This window comes from Coffea eugenioides, chromosome 2 (genome assembly GCF_003713205.1).
Source record: "Coffea eugenioides isolate CCC68of chromosome 2, Ceug_1.0, whole genome shotgun sequence".
Taxonomy (NCBI): domain Eukaryota; kingdom Viridiplantae; phylum Streptophyta; class Magnoliopsida; order Gentianales; family Rubiaceae; genus Coffea; species Coffea eugenioides.
This window is the reverse complement of record NC_040036.1, coordinates 28,616,797-28,631,358: the sequence shown is the minus strand read 5'-3', so window position 1 is coordinate 28,631,358 and position 14,562 is coordinate 28,616,797. Positions and strand designations below refer to the sequence as shown.

Genomic DNA, 14,562 nt, shown 5'->3' with positions numbered 1-14,562 from the left:
ATGGGTTGAAAATTTTCACGTGTTAGTTTTCCAATTTCGCTCTCAAAAGTCTTTAACAAATCAAATTTTAGGTTCATTCTTTTGCTAGCCCAATTTCTCCAGAAACTCCCTAGTAAAATTTCAAGAAGCAAACCCTTCAACAAAGTCAATTCGAAGCTAACCCAAAGCTGCTGGATTTTCTGGACGTTTAGTCTTAAGCCGTACAGATTTCTCAAGCCCGATAATATTGTGCAACAAGTATAAATCAATCCATTGAGCAAAGAAACAACAAACAAACCCATTGTCAAAAAAGAATGCTTAGGGTCTCCCAAGGCCCTTAATACAGATGCTTTGGAATTGCATCTATCAATCAGTTTCATCTATAGCCTCAACCTCAAGACGATATACTATATTTTCGACAAAGAACTTCCTCTTTGATGCTCTCCTTGATGACAGTTATCAGTTAAAATGTTAAAAAGAATGAACAGCAGATAAAGCTAAGCCGAGTCCATATACTGGAGACCAAGGCGGCATACTGGGTTTCTCTTAATGAGTCCAAGATCCACCTGCAAAAACCCAAAATGAAGTCTATGCCTGTGTACCGAACAGACCTTAATTCAGTCCTTATCATAGAATGAAGAAGTTGTACCTTGTGGCCAAAGAGATCTCTGATATTATCAATTCCATAGAGGATCATGGTAGGCCTAATGAAAAAATAATAATAATAAAGGAAAAAGAAAAAGGCAGATAATTATCAACCACCCTGAAGAGACACATTGACAGAATCTAAAGACTTGCACTCGCTTGAATGAGCACAATTATATACGGCACATGTAAGTATGCAGGTTAATGTGGTCACAATTAAATAAATCTGTTTACCTTTCCAGAGAAAGGCCCCAGGCAATAACTTGAACATCTTCAGGAAGCCCCATAGGTTGCAGCATCTCAGGTCTGAACATACCAGAATTTCCTACTTCCACCCATTTTTTGAAGCCTTCATGATAACTGACCAAGTAAAGTACCATCAGAATATTTACTACTATTGGACATGCCTCAAACCTTTACAAACAAAGTGGTGATTACTACCTGAAAATTTCCATGCTGGGTTCCGTGTATGGATTATATGCAGGTTTGAAACGGAGCTTGGACATGCCTGTGAATAGGGGACAATAGTTATTCCACAAGAATTACACAGTAAGCATAGCATAAATCTTATGATACTATTACCCAAACGAGAGAAGAATTCATGAAGAACTCCAATCAGATCACTAAGGGCAAGTCCCCTATCACACATAACACCTGCAACCACAAACCAAAAAAACAATGATGATACAGGCATGTAAAATCTTTCCATAGTACTCATCAATAGCAGATATTAATTACTTCAAGACCAAGAACAACATTTTTATCTGAAAGAATTTTATATTATTATAATTCCCCCGATTTGTCATCAATCTTCTAGTGGCTAAGGTAGAGGCACCAGAAATTAGAGGTCCTCGTTTCAAATCCCCCCTTCCCCCTTCCCACTTATTAAACACCCCCCCCCCCTTCTGTTAGGGGGCAAAAAATTACCTTCAGAGTCATGACACAAGGAAAATTGCACCTGAGGAAGTAAAGAAACCTAAGATCCACGTGCTATTAAGAAACATGAATACCTTCTATTTGGTGAAACTCAGCAAGATGAGTCCTATCAACAGCTTCATTTCGAAAAACACGATCTATTGAATAGTACTTCTTGGGAGCGAAAGGTTTCTGCATACAATCATAGTTCCTTAGATGATATTTCACTGGCTGTCCACTATATGAAAAATGCAGAAGCCATTACAGACAAAACAATCATAAAATATGCAGGCAAGTCAACCCACTCTCACACCTGCTCTATCCTAACACAGACAAATACACACACACACACAGAGAGGGGGGGGGGAAGAGAGAGAGAAAGAGAGGCAGAGATTTTATAATGCACTAATTACACAAGTATTTCCAAGAAAAGAATCACTTCGCACTAAACAAACTCACAACCAACTCTAAGCATATCTCAATCTGCACTCATTATTACACTGGAGATAACTATGGAGGTTATTGGGTCAAATTTTGGTATTGAAATCGGAATTGGAATCATAGACCCCACTACTGAGTATGGGGTTTGGTTTGCAAGTCGAATGGGTATCATTCTGTTAAAGAGCTCATTAATTTTAAACCCAAGTTTTGAGTGGGGAACAATAGGTGGTAAGGTCTAAAACATTCATTCCAATTGAATGATTCCTATAGCAGTCGATAACATGTATAACTCCGAAACCGGTTCCTACACCTCATACCCATTTATTAAACAACCCCTAAAGCACAGACCTTCACATACAAACTTACATGAGCATATACAACATTTTTGGAAATAGATAAAAAGGAGCTGGGAACTTTCAAGATGGGAAAAAAAAATAAAACCTGTGCAAGCAAGTACAGCATCCGCGAAGAAACAGCAGTTGTATGAGTCCTGAGAAGATTCTTATTTGCTTCCTCCCTTTTCCACTCATATCCATACCTACAAAGATAGCTCTACTTAGATGCATTCAGTGCTGAATATAGAATGGTATTACAAGTAACTTTTACTAGCATACCCTCGAGACCCATAACCACCATTTTCATGAACTTCCTTGACCCGGTCCACATAATCTTCAGGCAGTGTCTTTGTAGTAGAAGGTTCTGTAAATTTTATGAGCATGCATTTATTAGAGAAAATCAGAACGGACGATAAACATCCTAAGATTAAAACCAAACCAACCTTTCAAGAAGAATGTATCATGTGAATCACGCGCAGGATGTTGCTGTGGCTGGAAAAGCGCATCAAAATTCCAAAAGCTGCAACATTGGAAAGAATTTTTGTCAACTAAGATTCAATAACAAAAATACTATTATTTCTATTACTTGAAAAGCTCCTCCATCAGTTAATATAGAAAGAAGAAAAACTGTGGCACCATTTTTTATTAAGCAGAGCAATCTCCAGCTTTGCTGACACCCAATTGCATATTAAAGGAAGTATCTATTTACCGACAAATCTCCTCATAATTAAAGGCCATAATAATTACAAAAGGAATCATCTCCCTGTTCCATTTTCAAAACCAGTCTTCAACATTTACTTGCTACACTCCTGGTGACAACTCATGAGAAGTGTGTCTACCACCCACTGCTAACCCAAAAGCTGAGAAGAAACTCCCCAATCACCTCACACTTCATAATTGAGAACAATGGGCCTCGGAGAGCTATAGTAAATTTACTTGTATTCATTTAAATTCATTGAGCAATATAAGAGAAGCTCTTCAGTAGAAATGGCTTCATATGCCTCATAATAAGGAGGGGTGAATCACAGTTTAAATGTGAAAATAGCAGCTGCAGGTTTTAGTGTCTCAAACATTCTTTATTTTCATCACTTTCCTCTAGCTACTAAACTAAAAATTTTGTCAAAACCTTGAGAAGGCTTTCTTTAGCTGAGGAGTAAGCATGCATTTGATAATCTACCTGCTTTCCACAAAATTATTTGTTGGCATCTCCTCAAATCTGCACAAAGCAAAGCAATAACGAAGGTGCAGGCCATAAAAAAACTCTTCTGATGAAGGCAAATATATAGCACGAATGCAACATCAACAAAATGACCAGGTCATACCCCATCTGAAGAAAAATCATCTGTACTTGACGCCGTACCTATAGCAAATGTAAAAACAACAGCCGATTAGTAAGCGCACAGAACAATGCTACCTTATAAATGACTGTTGAAGTTGATTATTGATGGCTAATCACTGCAAGTGCTAGTTTTGTGCCTAACGTCAGAGTTAGTCATTTATGAAATTAATATTCAGCCCAACTGCAACACCAGCATACAGTAGGTTATCCTATAATAAGAGACCACAGGGATCCTTGAGTAATGAAACATAAACTCAGTCGTCAAAGAAACAACCAGAAATTACACAAGTAGTTACTCAGTGGCAAGGAATGTCTCATGCATTTTAGTAAGGTACACCTCACGAGTATCTCTGTGCCTAATATTCAGTAAATTCTTCACTTAGAAATATGCTCACAAGGAGAAGAATTTTTTCTGCATCCTAGTAAAAGGCAGAGACTTCATAAACGGTATGAATAAAGGGTCTAAACAAGCTATTCAATCACCTCAACTTCAAAGGCCCAGCCAACTTTTCTAGGATAAGCAAAACCAAAACCAGAACCAACTTTAGTTTGCAATGCATAACTCCTCATGCTTCAACTTCAGGGAAACTAATGAACATAAGCGAAAGAGAAAAACCGGCAAGCAAAATAATGAAAAGCTAGCGAGACAGACAGAAACAAGGGATTCCTGCCTTGAGCAACGGATGTAGATGACCACCTTCAAGTGGTTGACCTTTAGCACTGAAGTTGTACTCTTTAAACTCCAATTCCTTCCAGTCGCCCCTTCAAGGATAAAATAAGAATATGAGAACCCGCCAGCCATAAAAGCATGCTAATCCCGATAATATCTCATGTTGATAAACTAATTCATGTATCCTTAACCTCCCAATCATGATAAAGCAATAAAACGATATGACAATACACATCCTTGCTCATGGATTGAAGATATCACAGAGACACATATCTCTGTGATAACGGACATATTGTGCAAACAAAAACCAAAAATTTTGTACAATTAGCTATCAAAGGTAGTTGACATTAAAGAAATTCTCAACAAGTATATGGTACAATTTTATACCAGCCAAGCCCAAATTGCTCACTTTCCTAGTTATTTATTTTGCAAATGTAAAAATTGAAAGTCTGCATACAGTTTCCTTCAAAAGCATATCATAGCAAGAAAAGCCTACTAAAGTACACATATGTAGGCAAATTCAGGTTCCCATCCAGCAAATCAACAATCCAAACTCATTTTCATTCTATAGTAAGACACCAAACCAAATTAGATACTCATCTACAAGTATGAAAATTATTTGCTCTCTGAAGCACATGTGAGCAATTGAAAGCTATCAAATTTACTTAAGTAGGAACATTTAAGACATTCCAGCCAATACGCACACAAGTTGATAAAAGTAAATTCACAAAAAAAGCCATTTTATTGTATAGCTCACAAATGAGAAACAGCATGAAGTATTACCAAAAATTTACACAGTCATCCATCTCAACTAGCATGAAGAGAAATCTTTGCATTCTTAACGATGACTCACAGCAGTCATTTTGACAAAAAACAGATAAGCATTTAATTACCTCTGTATATTCTCTCGTGTAAGATCAGTGGCAGCTTTTTTCCTTTTCGGAGCATATTTGGGACCCTTTCTGACTGAGTAACCTTTCCATATTCTATAAAAAAAAAAGTAAAACATCTCAAAAAAAGGTAATATACATCCTAAAGGTGGGTCACACAGAATAAGCAACTTAATATCTCCAACGTAAATAAATAAATGAATACGAATTGCTTAAGACATTACTGTTGAGTAATAAGCTTTCTTCTTTTAAGAGCGTCAATATCCTCCGAACTTACTGCCTGCAATTACAATACCATTTGCAGCATAAAAGATTAGTACCTAATCGGCAGTGAAGTCCAAATTATAGTAGTCAACAAATAGTATTTATTTTCTGATACATCATAATTTGTTATAGAGCAACCTTACTTAGACAGCAATAAACCTAATTCAATGGTTTAATTAGACTAAGGGGTCATGTCCAGAAAAGAAAAAAGCTCAGTCCTAAATAAACCCACTTAAATTGACATGCTACCTTGTGATAACTTGTTTAGAACAATGTTGAATTGCATCACCCACTTGTAGTTAACAGATCCACAATTTGGCTACATAATCAATGTGATTTGTTAAAGAAAAGCTGAATGCTAACACAAGTAAAAACAATTCACCCTAAGATAGCAAGCTACTTCTTTCTTCTTTTGTTTCAAGTTTTAAATGAAAAATCTAGTAATTAAAGGCAACAAAATGTTGAATATTAACACCATGACTATACAGTACATTGTTAATCATTTGACGGTATGTTGTCAACTTACACAAGAACTAATAGTTCAAACCAATGTAATTTTACTAAGATAGGCTAGAACAAATCCTGTTCTTGCAGCTTAAAGCACTATTTGGATAGGTAAATGGCAAATGAAAATGGAAGCAACTAATTCACCAAGGGAGGAGGAACAGAAAATCCAAAAACTATTAAATGCACGAAATACCAATCTAAAACTATTGAAAATACTAAATACCTCTCCATTTTGGATCTGTAGAAGTAAAATTTTAATTTTATCCTCAACTTGCTGAACCTGCAAAGTGTTGAATAAGACAAAAACATAAGGGTTCGCAATCAACAACAGAAGCTGACAGAGACTATAGATCTTATCTTTTACTTCCACATTTAATAATTTTTACTAGTGCATTTTGGATCCGTAAAAGTAAAAATTTAACTTTATCCCCAACATGCTGAACCTGCAGTACATTGAATAAGACAAAACATAACGATCCACAATCAACAATAGAAGCCGATACAGACTATAGACCTTATCTTTTACTTCCACAACTAATAATTTCAAATAAATGTCAAATAGTTTTTAGATGCAGATACACCTATTAGAACCTAAGTATAGGGGTGGTCATTAACACTGGCCCTTCTCTTGGACTCAATGGTGATATTGTTATCAGGAAATATAGCATAAAGTTGAAAATAAATTGACAGCCATGTAATTCACAATTGTTCCATGCCAATCTAATTGTTACCTTTCTGGAAACTTGTGACTTTCCCATCTCGATCCATTTATTCTTTATGGCCTGCTGGGAACCGATCTTGAAAATAGAGGACTCCAGCTTTTTCTGCACATACGGATATCCCATTTCACAAGCATATCTTCCATAGTTAAGTAGACCCAAAAAAGGACCAAAATTCAGATCAGAATGTCATAGTTGCAGCTTGGTTGGTTTTTGTTGGTGCCAGAACTTTGAAGTTGCTTCACAACGATACTATAGGAGTGACAACTGAAGTTACTGTTTCCTATAAGGGTCAAACCAAGAAACGAATGTCTTGAAGACATAAAGCACCAAAGCAAAATTCACTCCATACAGCAGGATCAAACTCCAAACCTATAAGCTCTAGGTCAAGTAACAGAAAATATAGGGTTTTGCAGGAATTTGATTGTAAAATCAGTATAAAAAAAAGAGAGAAAGAAAGACATGCATGGGAAGAAAACATAAAAGGACTGTAGAATACGAATAATGTCAAGCACAGTAGCGCAAGACCAATGCAGAAAGCACCCAAAATATGTAATCAAATAATGTTTGACAACCTGCAAGTCTTCCCGTGCAATACCCTCCGCTGGTATAGCCAAGAAGAGTTGGACTTCGGGAGATCCAGCTTCAGCATACTTTTTTCCCTCATCCGTGAGCACCCATCTCTCCTTCTTAATATCCTGCACAATTGGCATGCAGCTAAAGTAAAATCCCTAAGATTTAAGTTCATAAACCTCAATTAGACAATTTTTTGGCAAGCTTAAAAAAGGTACTGCTTAACAAGCAACTCAGGCACTTAAAACTAAAATGGCAGATACACATGCCTAAATCCACCTACCTTTGGCATATTAAAATGATCATCATCACAATATAACCAGAACAATTTCCTGTAATTCAAAATTAACAAGAAGAAAAAACAAAATTTGCTCCACAAATTTTTTGCAGAACATTAGGCCAAAAGCAGATAAGGAATCTGAAAAGGTGATAATTGACAAGCTACGATAACTAAAAGAGTCAGAAAATGCCAACCCAAAGAAAAAAAAATTGGAGCTGCCTTTTATAAAGTATTTTGCCAGCTTGAATATCTCAATTGAAATCCCCAAAACTAAACTGATTTTATAAGGTACATTTCTCTTAAACTTCATCATTTGAGCAATCAACAGATAGAACTGTCTCTCGATCTTTCTTTATTCTCAATCAATTGGAGTAAATATCAATTCCGTTCATCTCAAGTTCCAATGACCTAAATACCTAATTAAAAAAAAAGCGTCTTCGCCATCAAAAAAAAAAAAAAAAGCGCCAAGCATGCATTTGTTTTTACAGATAATAAACATAAAATGGGAATTCATACCTGAGCATCAACAAGTCTGAATCCGTTGAGGCTCTTAATAATGTTGACGATGTCGTCATGGCTCAAACCTCGATCCTCCGCGAACTCGCCGGAGTCGGATATCTCTTCGTTCTTCTCCAGATATCTGAGCACGGCCTCTTCCGCCATATTTTCTTTCTTCCTCTTTTAGGTTTAGTTGTGGTACTTGTTTACTTTGTAAAAACCCCACGTCGTCAGCGGCGCCGTGAATCGGAATGCCAAAAAGCCGTCAAATGACGGAGGCTAGGGGTATTCCAAGCTAGAGGTGGGGATAGCGTTGGTGCAGTGTATATTGTAGTCAAAAAAGGTTTTCTCAGGGCTTTGTGCTGGTACGTCTCACTGTGAATTACATTCAGCAACCCACCAAAATAGGATAATTTACACAACGCTCCCCAAGATCTCACTTAATTTCACTCTACCTCTGAAAGGCACGTAAAGTTCTAAACCAGCTATTTGAACGGGAAATAGTTAAATTATACTTTTTAAAAAAAATTTGAAAAAGAAAATATGAAAAAAAACATCCTTATTACAAACTTATTGATATAGTAATATGTTTTGTTTTATAAAATCATGAACCTCGTACATTCTTATTAAAAAATTTTACAACCCAATAAATATCAATCAAATTTCACAATCTTATAAATACCGGTCTGAATTTAACTGTAAATCAATGTGCACCGATTTCCATCATCACTATATGTAGTAAATGTGAAAAATTAAGCACTTTTGATTGAAAAGACTTTATATATGGGGATTTTTTTTTTTTTTTCTTGAGTCTCACTTGAACCTAGACCGCCCCATTTCTAGTAACCCAAATCGCCATCTCTAAAAGCTTTACACTTCAAAACAAAGCATCTTCATTATGCTCTCACTTGGAGGACATCAGAAATTTGTGCTCAATGTTTACGGAATGCTCATTCGTTTTGTCCACTAACTTAACAGAGGAAAGGGTTGATTTAGTTAACATGCATGCATTAAGCATTTCTTTTGACGAAGAGTGGCTACACTCTTAGTGCCAAGGTGCACTTGTAAAGTCATTTTGACCTTTGCACAACAATTGTATAGATTACAACATATCAATGAAATCATCTAACGTTTCTAGTAAAAAAAAAAATTATGCTCGGCCCATTTGAGTGGTTTTTACCTCAGCCGCTTAAATTTTGATTGGCAAATGCAGAAGAGCAACCGGAAAGCGAAAAACCACAAGAAAGGGTACTGCAACTTTAACTTTCCTTTTTTCCCGGTTTGTCTACAGCGTGAAATTTTTCTTAAAGAGGGAAGAAGTTCACATAATTGAGATTTTTTACGAGTAACAAGCACTAGAAAAGCTTTTGATTCCAGGGAAGTGGTTGGAAATAATATGACAGCCGAATATATATAGATGTCCAGAGGTCTAAACCACACGAGACACTGATGTGGTAAAAAAAATGTAGAGCTTTGACTGATGAGCTGTAATGTCAAACAAATACAGATTTGTTCCTTGATTACCCTTGGTAGCCATACCAGTTGGGCTTCAAAATACACCACTAAACAGGCGTACTTCAAGAGCATATTGCGTGAGAAGACTTGGTAGCAAAGCCAACATTCAAAAATCAATTTGAAGTTTATTCTCACGCCTTACCATCTAGGTTTCAAGATGTAGGAACAGAGCAGTTTGGGGGAAAAGAGAACTGAATTTATATCACAATCAAAGACTGAAAATTGTCTATTAATAAGCAAGCCCCCCTTTTATCTCATAACCTCAAAATATGAGTACCAACTTATCCATTTTCACATAACTACGTATGAAAATGACCAGCCCAACTCAGCGATAAAGGCTTTCCGACCTGAGATTTTCTGCAATCTCAGTTTCCCACCGGTCTCCGTTCTCAAGCAGCTTTTCCTTGTCATACAAGAGTTCCTATAAAACAGAACATCTCATTCACCATTTCTATCAGAGGGGTTGTCTCAGCTATTGATGGCAGATGTTTTTACTAACCTCGTGAGTCTCAGTGGCAAACTCAAAGTTGGGCCCTTCAACAATGGCATCAACCGGGCAAGCTTCTTGGCAAAATCCACAATAGATGCACTTTGTCATGTCAATGTCATACCTAGTTGTTCGACGGCTCCCATCTTCTCTTTCTTCTGCCTCTATTGTGATTGCTTGAGCTGGGCATATCTGTCACGAATGAAAGAGTAATAATATAAACAAACACTAGCAAGGCACGTGAAAGAACAAAAATCCAAGGATGCTTAACATTTCTATTGAACTGGAAACGGAAAAAGAAAAAAAAAAAAAGATCAGGTTCCAGTGTAAACTACGGTGATGGAGAACTAATACCCACACATCCATGTAAGCAATCAAAAGGTCCAGGTATGTGAAATGCTCAAAGCCTCTACACCAGGTTCGAGCAAAAATGAAATTCAATGACTACCATACACAAACCCAAATCACAAGCATTCTCAACAAGCATTATCCCCATGAAGCCCAGGCACACTAAGACCTAGCTAATGTGACTTACACTAAAGAACTGCACAAACATGTGTCATGGTAAGCCAATTAAGTTTTCAAAAGTTTAACAGTCATCATGATCATTGATCTAACAAGGACATAAATGCATAAGAGTATAGGGAATAATAACAACAAAAGAATTTTCACACATACGAGAGTCAGTAAGGATGAAGTACGTACAGCTTCACAAAGTTTACAAGCAATGCAACGTTCCTCTCCGGTTGGATAACGTCGGAGAGCATGTTCACCACGAAAACGAGGGCTCAATGGACCCTTCTCAAATGGATAGTTGATCTGAAAACAAAATAAGTCATAAATTACAGTCCAAATCAATTTCAAGGCCATACAAGTACCAAAAGAACATGCCCAGAAACAAACCCTTAAACCATGAGAATCAAGTGGTACCATTTGAGTACTTAAGTAAAAGCAATAATAAACCTTTCTTGCCATTAAGGAAGGGCTTCAAGGAGAAGGTTGAAATATTAGACCAATTCTAGGAAAAACAAAACTGCCACGAAAGAGAGGGTGTGGAAATCAGAAAAGCCGTTGTCATTAACCATGGATACAAAGTAATCCAGCAAAGAAGAGGGGGGCTTGTCAGCTGCTGACTCATTCATATGTCCTGGTTTTAACATTTCTCCTTTATTCTGGGTGTGGTGAAGGGGAGGTTCAAAAGACAGATCTCATCTGCTTTGTATACTAACCAAATTTTCTAGCCTGTTGATGGAGAGTCTTTGTTTAAAGAGGAGGAAAGGGAGGACAAAGAGCAGATAAAGTAGGAAGAAAAAGAAAAGGAAAGAACTTACAGTAACTTTCTTCTCAAAGAAGTACTTCATCGTCAAACTCAAACCACGGACCATTTCAGTCAGAAACAATGTGTTTATGCTCCTCTCAAATACTGGATGCAGTTAGCAAGGAAGTGAACAAGATGAGGATAGAATTACCGAATTGAGATAACTGAACGAGAGATCTTAAAAGCTCTTACCAGAATTCCAATCTTTTGAAATCTCTTTAGCAAGCTTTTCTCTTTCTTCATCATCTGCAGTAATTTAAGGCAACAGACATAATTAAGAAATTTGACACTGGAGTCTGTGCCTTAGCTTATGAAGAACCAATAAAAATTTGCCACAATACAGATCACCAACTGAATGGTATGTACAACTTCACCATTATTGATTCACTTTCTAATACCAGTGATTTCTCTACACTCCAATCCTTTTACAGCGAAGAAAAACCCCTTGACATGCACCCAATTGCTTGAATTCAAACCACTCAAGTCCATTCAAAATAATATTAGTGGCAAAATATACAGAAATACTTCAAACACCAGCTTAGTCCTTCCGCATTTAATCTTCTAAAATCGGGGCAATTTAATGCTAATCTACGGTGACACAAAATGAGCAGGCAATGGTACAATCACAAATAGTTCATTCCTAAATCAGTCAACCCAATTACAAAGTGTGATAGTCACCATGGATACGCCCTTTAACTTAGTCAATTTGACATGCTAATTAAAACCATGATGCACTTATAAGCCACAGAAAGCCCAAATTAGTCTCATATGTTATGGAGCTTAAGAAATACTAGCTGCTGATCAACAATGTCAATATTGGCATAAAGACACCTTCATATGGCAAAACAAGTGCATCGTTATCCCGCTGATTGGAGAATATCTAACTGAATTAACTCATCTACGCAAGTCAGAAAGACAAAGTGGAACCATCTAGTAAACTGCTCTATACGGGCTCACACGTTATTTTAGCAGGATACTAACTCCGCACTCAACAATATAGGTGTAAAGAAATATGTGGATCATACTTGCACATCACAAAACCACAATTAACAGCTATTGGCAACAACCAACTACAAGCAGCTGTACAAGTAACAAGGAGCAGATGAAGGAGAGATGACGATACCTTTGTCAGTGGAAAAAGAGTGCTTTGTGGCGAAAGTGCGAGACCTGTTCACCAAAGCAAAACGACTGGGGTCCTGCCATGCTTGCCCAGCTGCAGCCTACCATTTCAATCCCAAAAAATCAAATCTCTTAAGATCCAACATCTCCCAACAAATAATCAAAAAAAGGCTATAAGAAAGAAAAAAATCCTATGATTAAGTGTTCCGCACATTTTCAGAACCATAACAGACAGTGAAATTTGGCATCTGAATGGACTCTTTCATCAAATCAACATGCTAACGTAGCTTGAACCGTCAATCAACAACAGTAAAAAACAAGAACTTCTAAGGATGACTAAATACCATAAACAGCAAAGCTGCCAGAACTTTCCCTAGCAGGGATCTTATATTCCAAAGTAATCGAGCATCAAATGGGATTAAAAGGAAACACACACACACACACACACACACATAACCCTAATCAACCTCAGAGCAAAGTCCACCTCACAGAGATTCTCATACTTTTCTTGAACAATGAAAGTAAATGCGACAGGGACAAGGTAAAGTCAAGAAAAAGATTTTCATGAACCGGTTTCTCGGGGCACATAGCTCACAAAACCGTGCAACAATGAAAAACCAAAAAAAAAAAAAAAAATCCCCAATTCATGTTTTTTATCACTTCTTCCTCCTCCTCTGAAATACAGAATACCCTCCAGAGACTCGATTACAAGGAGCCCTAGCCTCCTACGAGTGAATCCAAAACAATGACAACCGATCACTCTAACAACCTCTAGTTTTAGTTAGGGGGCAATATTACGATGTCGGTTTCGAAAAAAAATACCTAGGAACAATGAACGGAGTAAAAGAGACTTCAGAAATGATAACATTAGAAAAAATCAATAGTAAAAAGTCAGTCAGATTGTATTCGAATAATATGAACAAAAAAGAAGGGGAAGCTCACTAGCTGACGAGCACGAAAAGCGGCGAGGGATTTGCGAGCTAAGATGGAGGCCATGGCCGATTGATCGACGAAGAAATGGCAAATGACGAGTGAGGAGTTCAGTTTTTACTCCAACTCGGCTTTTTCTGGTTGACGCCTGAAGGATCAAAATGGTTAATCAGCTCCTTTTAGCTGTTGGGGTAGAATCTGCCGTCTTTCAGATTTCAAGTCGTGTGTTACCCACGCAGACAATCCCAGACAGGTGGTAGACGGTGATAGCCACCGGGCCAAAAATTGCACCTTGCTCCCTGTGATTTCTGGTAATTACTACAGCTTCCCTGAGTTTTTAGTTACATTACTAACCCCCAGTTGTCTCTTTTTCTTTTCCTAGCCCTCGTTATTATTAGGGGACTAGGTAAATAACCATATCTTGATTTTGTTTTTATGGGCACACATCTCTTGAAAATGCCACTCTAAATAGGAAAAAGAAACTAGTAAATAATCAAAAAATCATTAGTGTGAGTGAATTCATATGAGCAATATGTTTTATAATTAATATAGGAAATCGTCTATGTAGTAATATATTAACACTATTTTAGGTTCAAAATATGGTTTCATGAGTGCAAAAGTGATATGTAAGTTACATGAAAGACTTTTTGTTTGAATTGCTATTTTTTGAAATTTTTATAGGAAAATATATTGTAACGATTTAAGGTATATGAGATAAAAATGTGATTGAAAAGTATGTTTCACGAAAAATATATAAAATTTTTGAGAAAAAATGCTAATTCAAATAAGGCGATTCGTACATAGGAATAGGAAGAAAATGTACACTATATTCCATTTTAGTAAAATTTTTGTAAGAGGAAAAAGTTATATTTTTTTGGCAATTAACCACTGTAGCCTCATGTTTGTTCTTTTTGGTCATTAACAATTATGGCTCTATTTAAATTAGCTATATTTGGAGTTATTTTTAAAATATTTTATTGTAGCAATATATATAAAAAACTTTTACTGTAGATGTTGGGTCCGTTTGGATCCACTGTTTTTTGAGATATTTTTAAAAAATTTTACTGTAAGATTTTCAAATACTGTTGATGTCGTTTCAAATTGTTTTTGAAATTTTTTTGCGTTTGAATTGACCTAT

At 36.6% G+C, this 14,562-nt stretch overlaps 2 protein-coding genes across 2 annotated transcripts; both read right to left on the bottom strand.

Moving 5' to 3' along the window:
* Positions 1-224: 224 nt before the first annotated feature.
* Positions 225-8,383, bottom strand: LOC113763410 (phenylalanine--tRNA ligase alpha subunit, cytoplasmic). The gene is made up of 18 exons (XM_027307214.1): positions 8,074-8,383; positions 7,280-7,402; positions 6,717-6,809; positions 6,209-6,265; positions 5,439-5,494; positions 5,218-5,310; positions 4,326-4,416; positions 3,638-3,675; positions 3,493-3,531; positions 2,759-2,835; positions 2,595-2,679; positions 2,422-2,518; positions 1,635-1,731; positions 1,207-1,278; positions 1,066-1,132; positions 859-984; positions 629-683; positions 225-545 (listed from the first exon to the last, which is right to left on the bottom strand). The coding sequence occupies exons 1-18, from the start codon at positions 8,218-8,220 to the stop codon at positions 477-479; spliced, it is 1,482 nt and encodes a 493-aa protein (XP_027163015.1). The 5' UTR covers positions 8,221-8,383; the 3' UTR covers positions 225-476.
* A 1,124-nt stretch (positions 8,384-9,507) lies between these two features.
* Positions 9,508-13,648, bottom strand: LOC113761068 (NADH dehydrogenase [ubiquinone] iron-sulfur protein 8, mitochondrial). Its single transcript, XM_027303886.1, has 7 exons — positions 13,437-13,648; positions 12,499-12,595; positions 11,568-11,621; positions 11,389-11,480; positions 10,763-10,876; positions 10,070-10,249; positions 9,508-9,991 (listed from the first exon to the last, which is right to left on the bottom strand). The coding sequence occupies exons 1-7, from the start codon at positions 13,488-13,490 to the stop codon at positions 9,896-9,898; spliced, it is 687 nt and encodes a 228-aa protein (XP_027159687.1). The 5' UTR covers positions 13,491-13,648; the 3' UTR covers positions 9,508-9,895.
* Between the last annotated feature and the right edge of the window lie 914 nt (positions 13,649-14,562).

What these genes read in the sequence shown, in the direction of transcription:
- LOC113763410 (XM_027307214.1), bottom strand. Translation starts at nt 8,220, where the DNA reads ATGGCGGAAGAGGCCGTGCTCAGATATCTGGAGAAGAACGAAGAGATA. An exon ending in TTGCACGGGAAGACTTGCAG is followed by an intron (nt 6,810 to 7,279) that starts GTTGTCAAACAT and finishes CCGTATGTGCAG; the next exon opens with AAAAAGCTGGAGTCCTCTAT. An exon ending in ACACGAGAGAATATACAGAG is followed by an intron (nt 4,417 to 5,217) that starts GTAATTAAATGC and finishes TTATCCTTGAAG; the next exon opens with GGGCGACTGGAAGGAATTGG.
- LOC113761068 (XM_027303886.1), bottom strand. Translation starts at nt 13,490, where the DNA reads ATGGCCTCCATCTTAGCTCGCAAATCCCTCGCCGCTTTTCGTGCTCGT. An exon ending in TCTTTGAGAAGAAAGTTACT is followed by an intron (nt 10,877 to 11,388) that starts GTAAGTTCTTTC and finishes TTTTGTTTTCAG; the next exon opens with ATCAACTATCCATTTGAGAA. An exon ending in CTTGTAAACTTTGTGAAGCT is followed by an intron (nt 10,250 to 10,762) that starts GTACGTACTTCA and finishes CATTCGTGACAG; the next exon opens with ATATGCCCAGCTCAAGCAAT.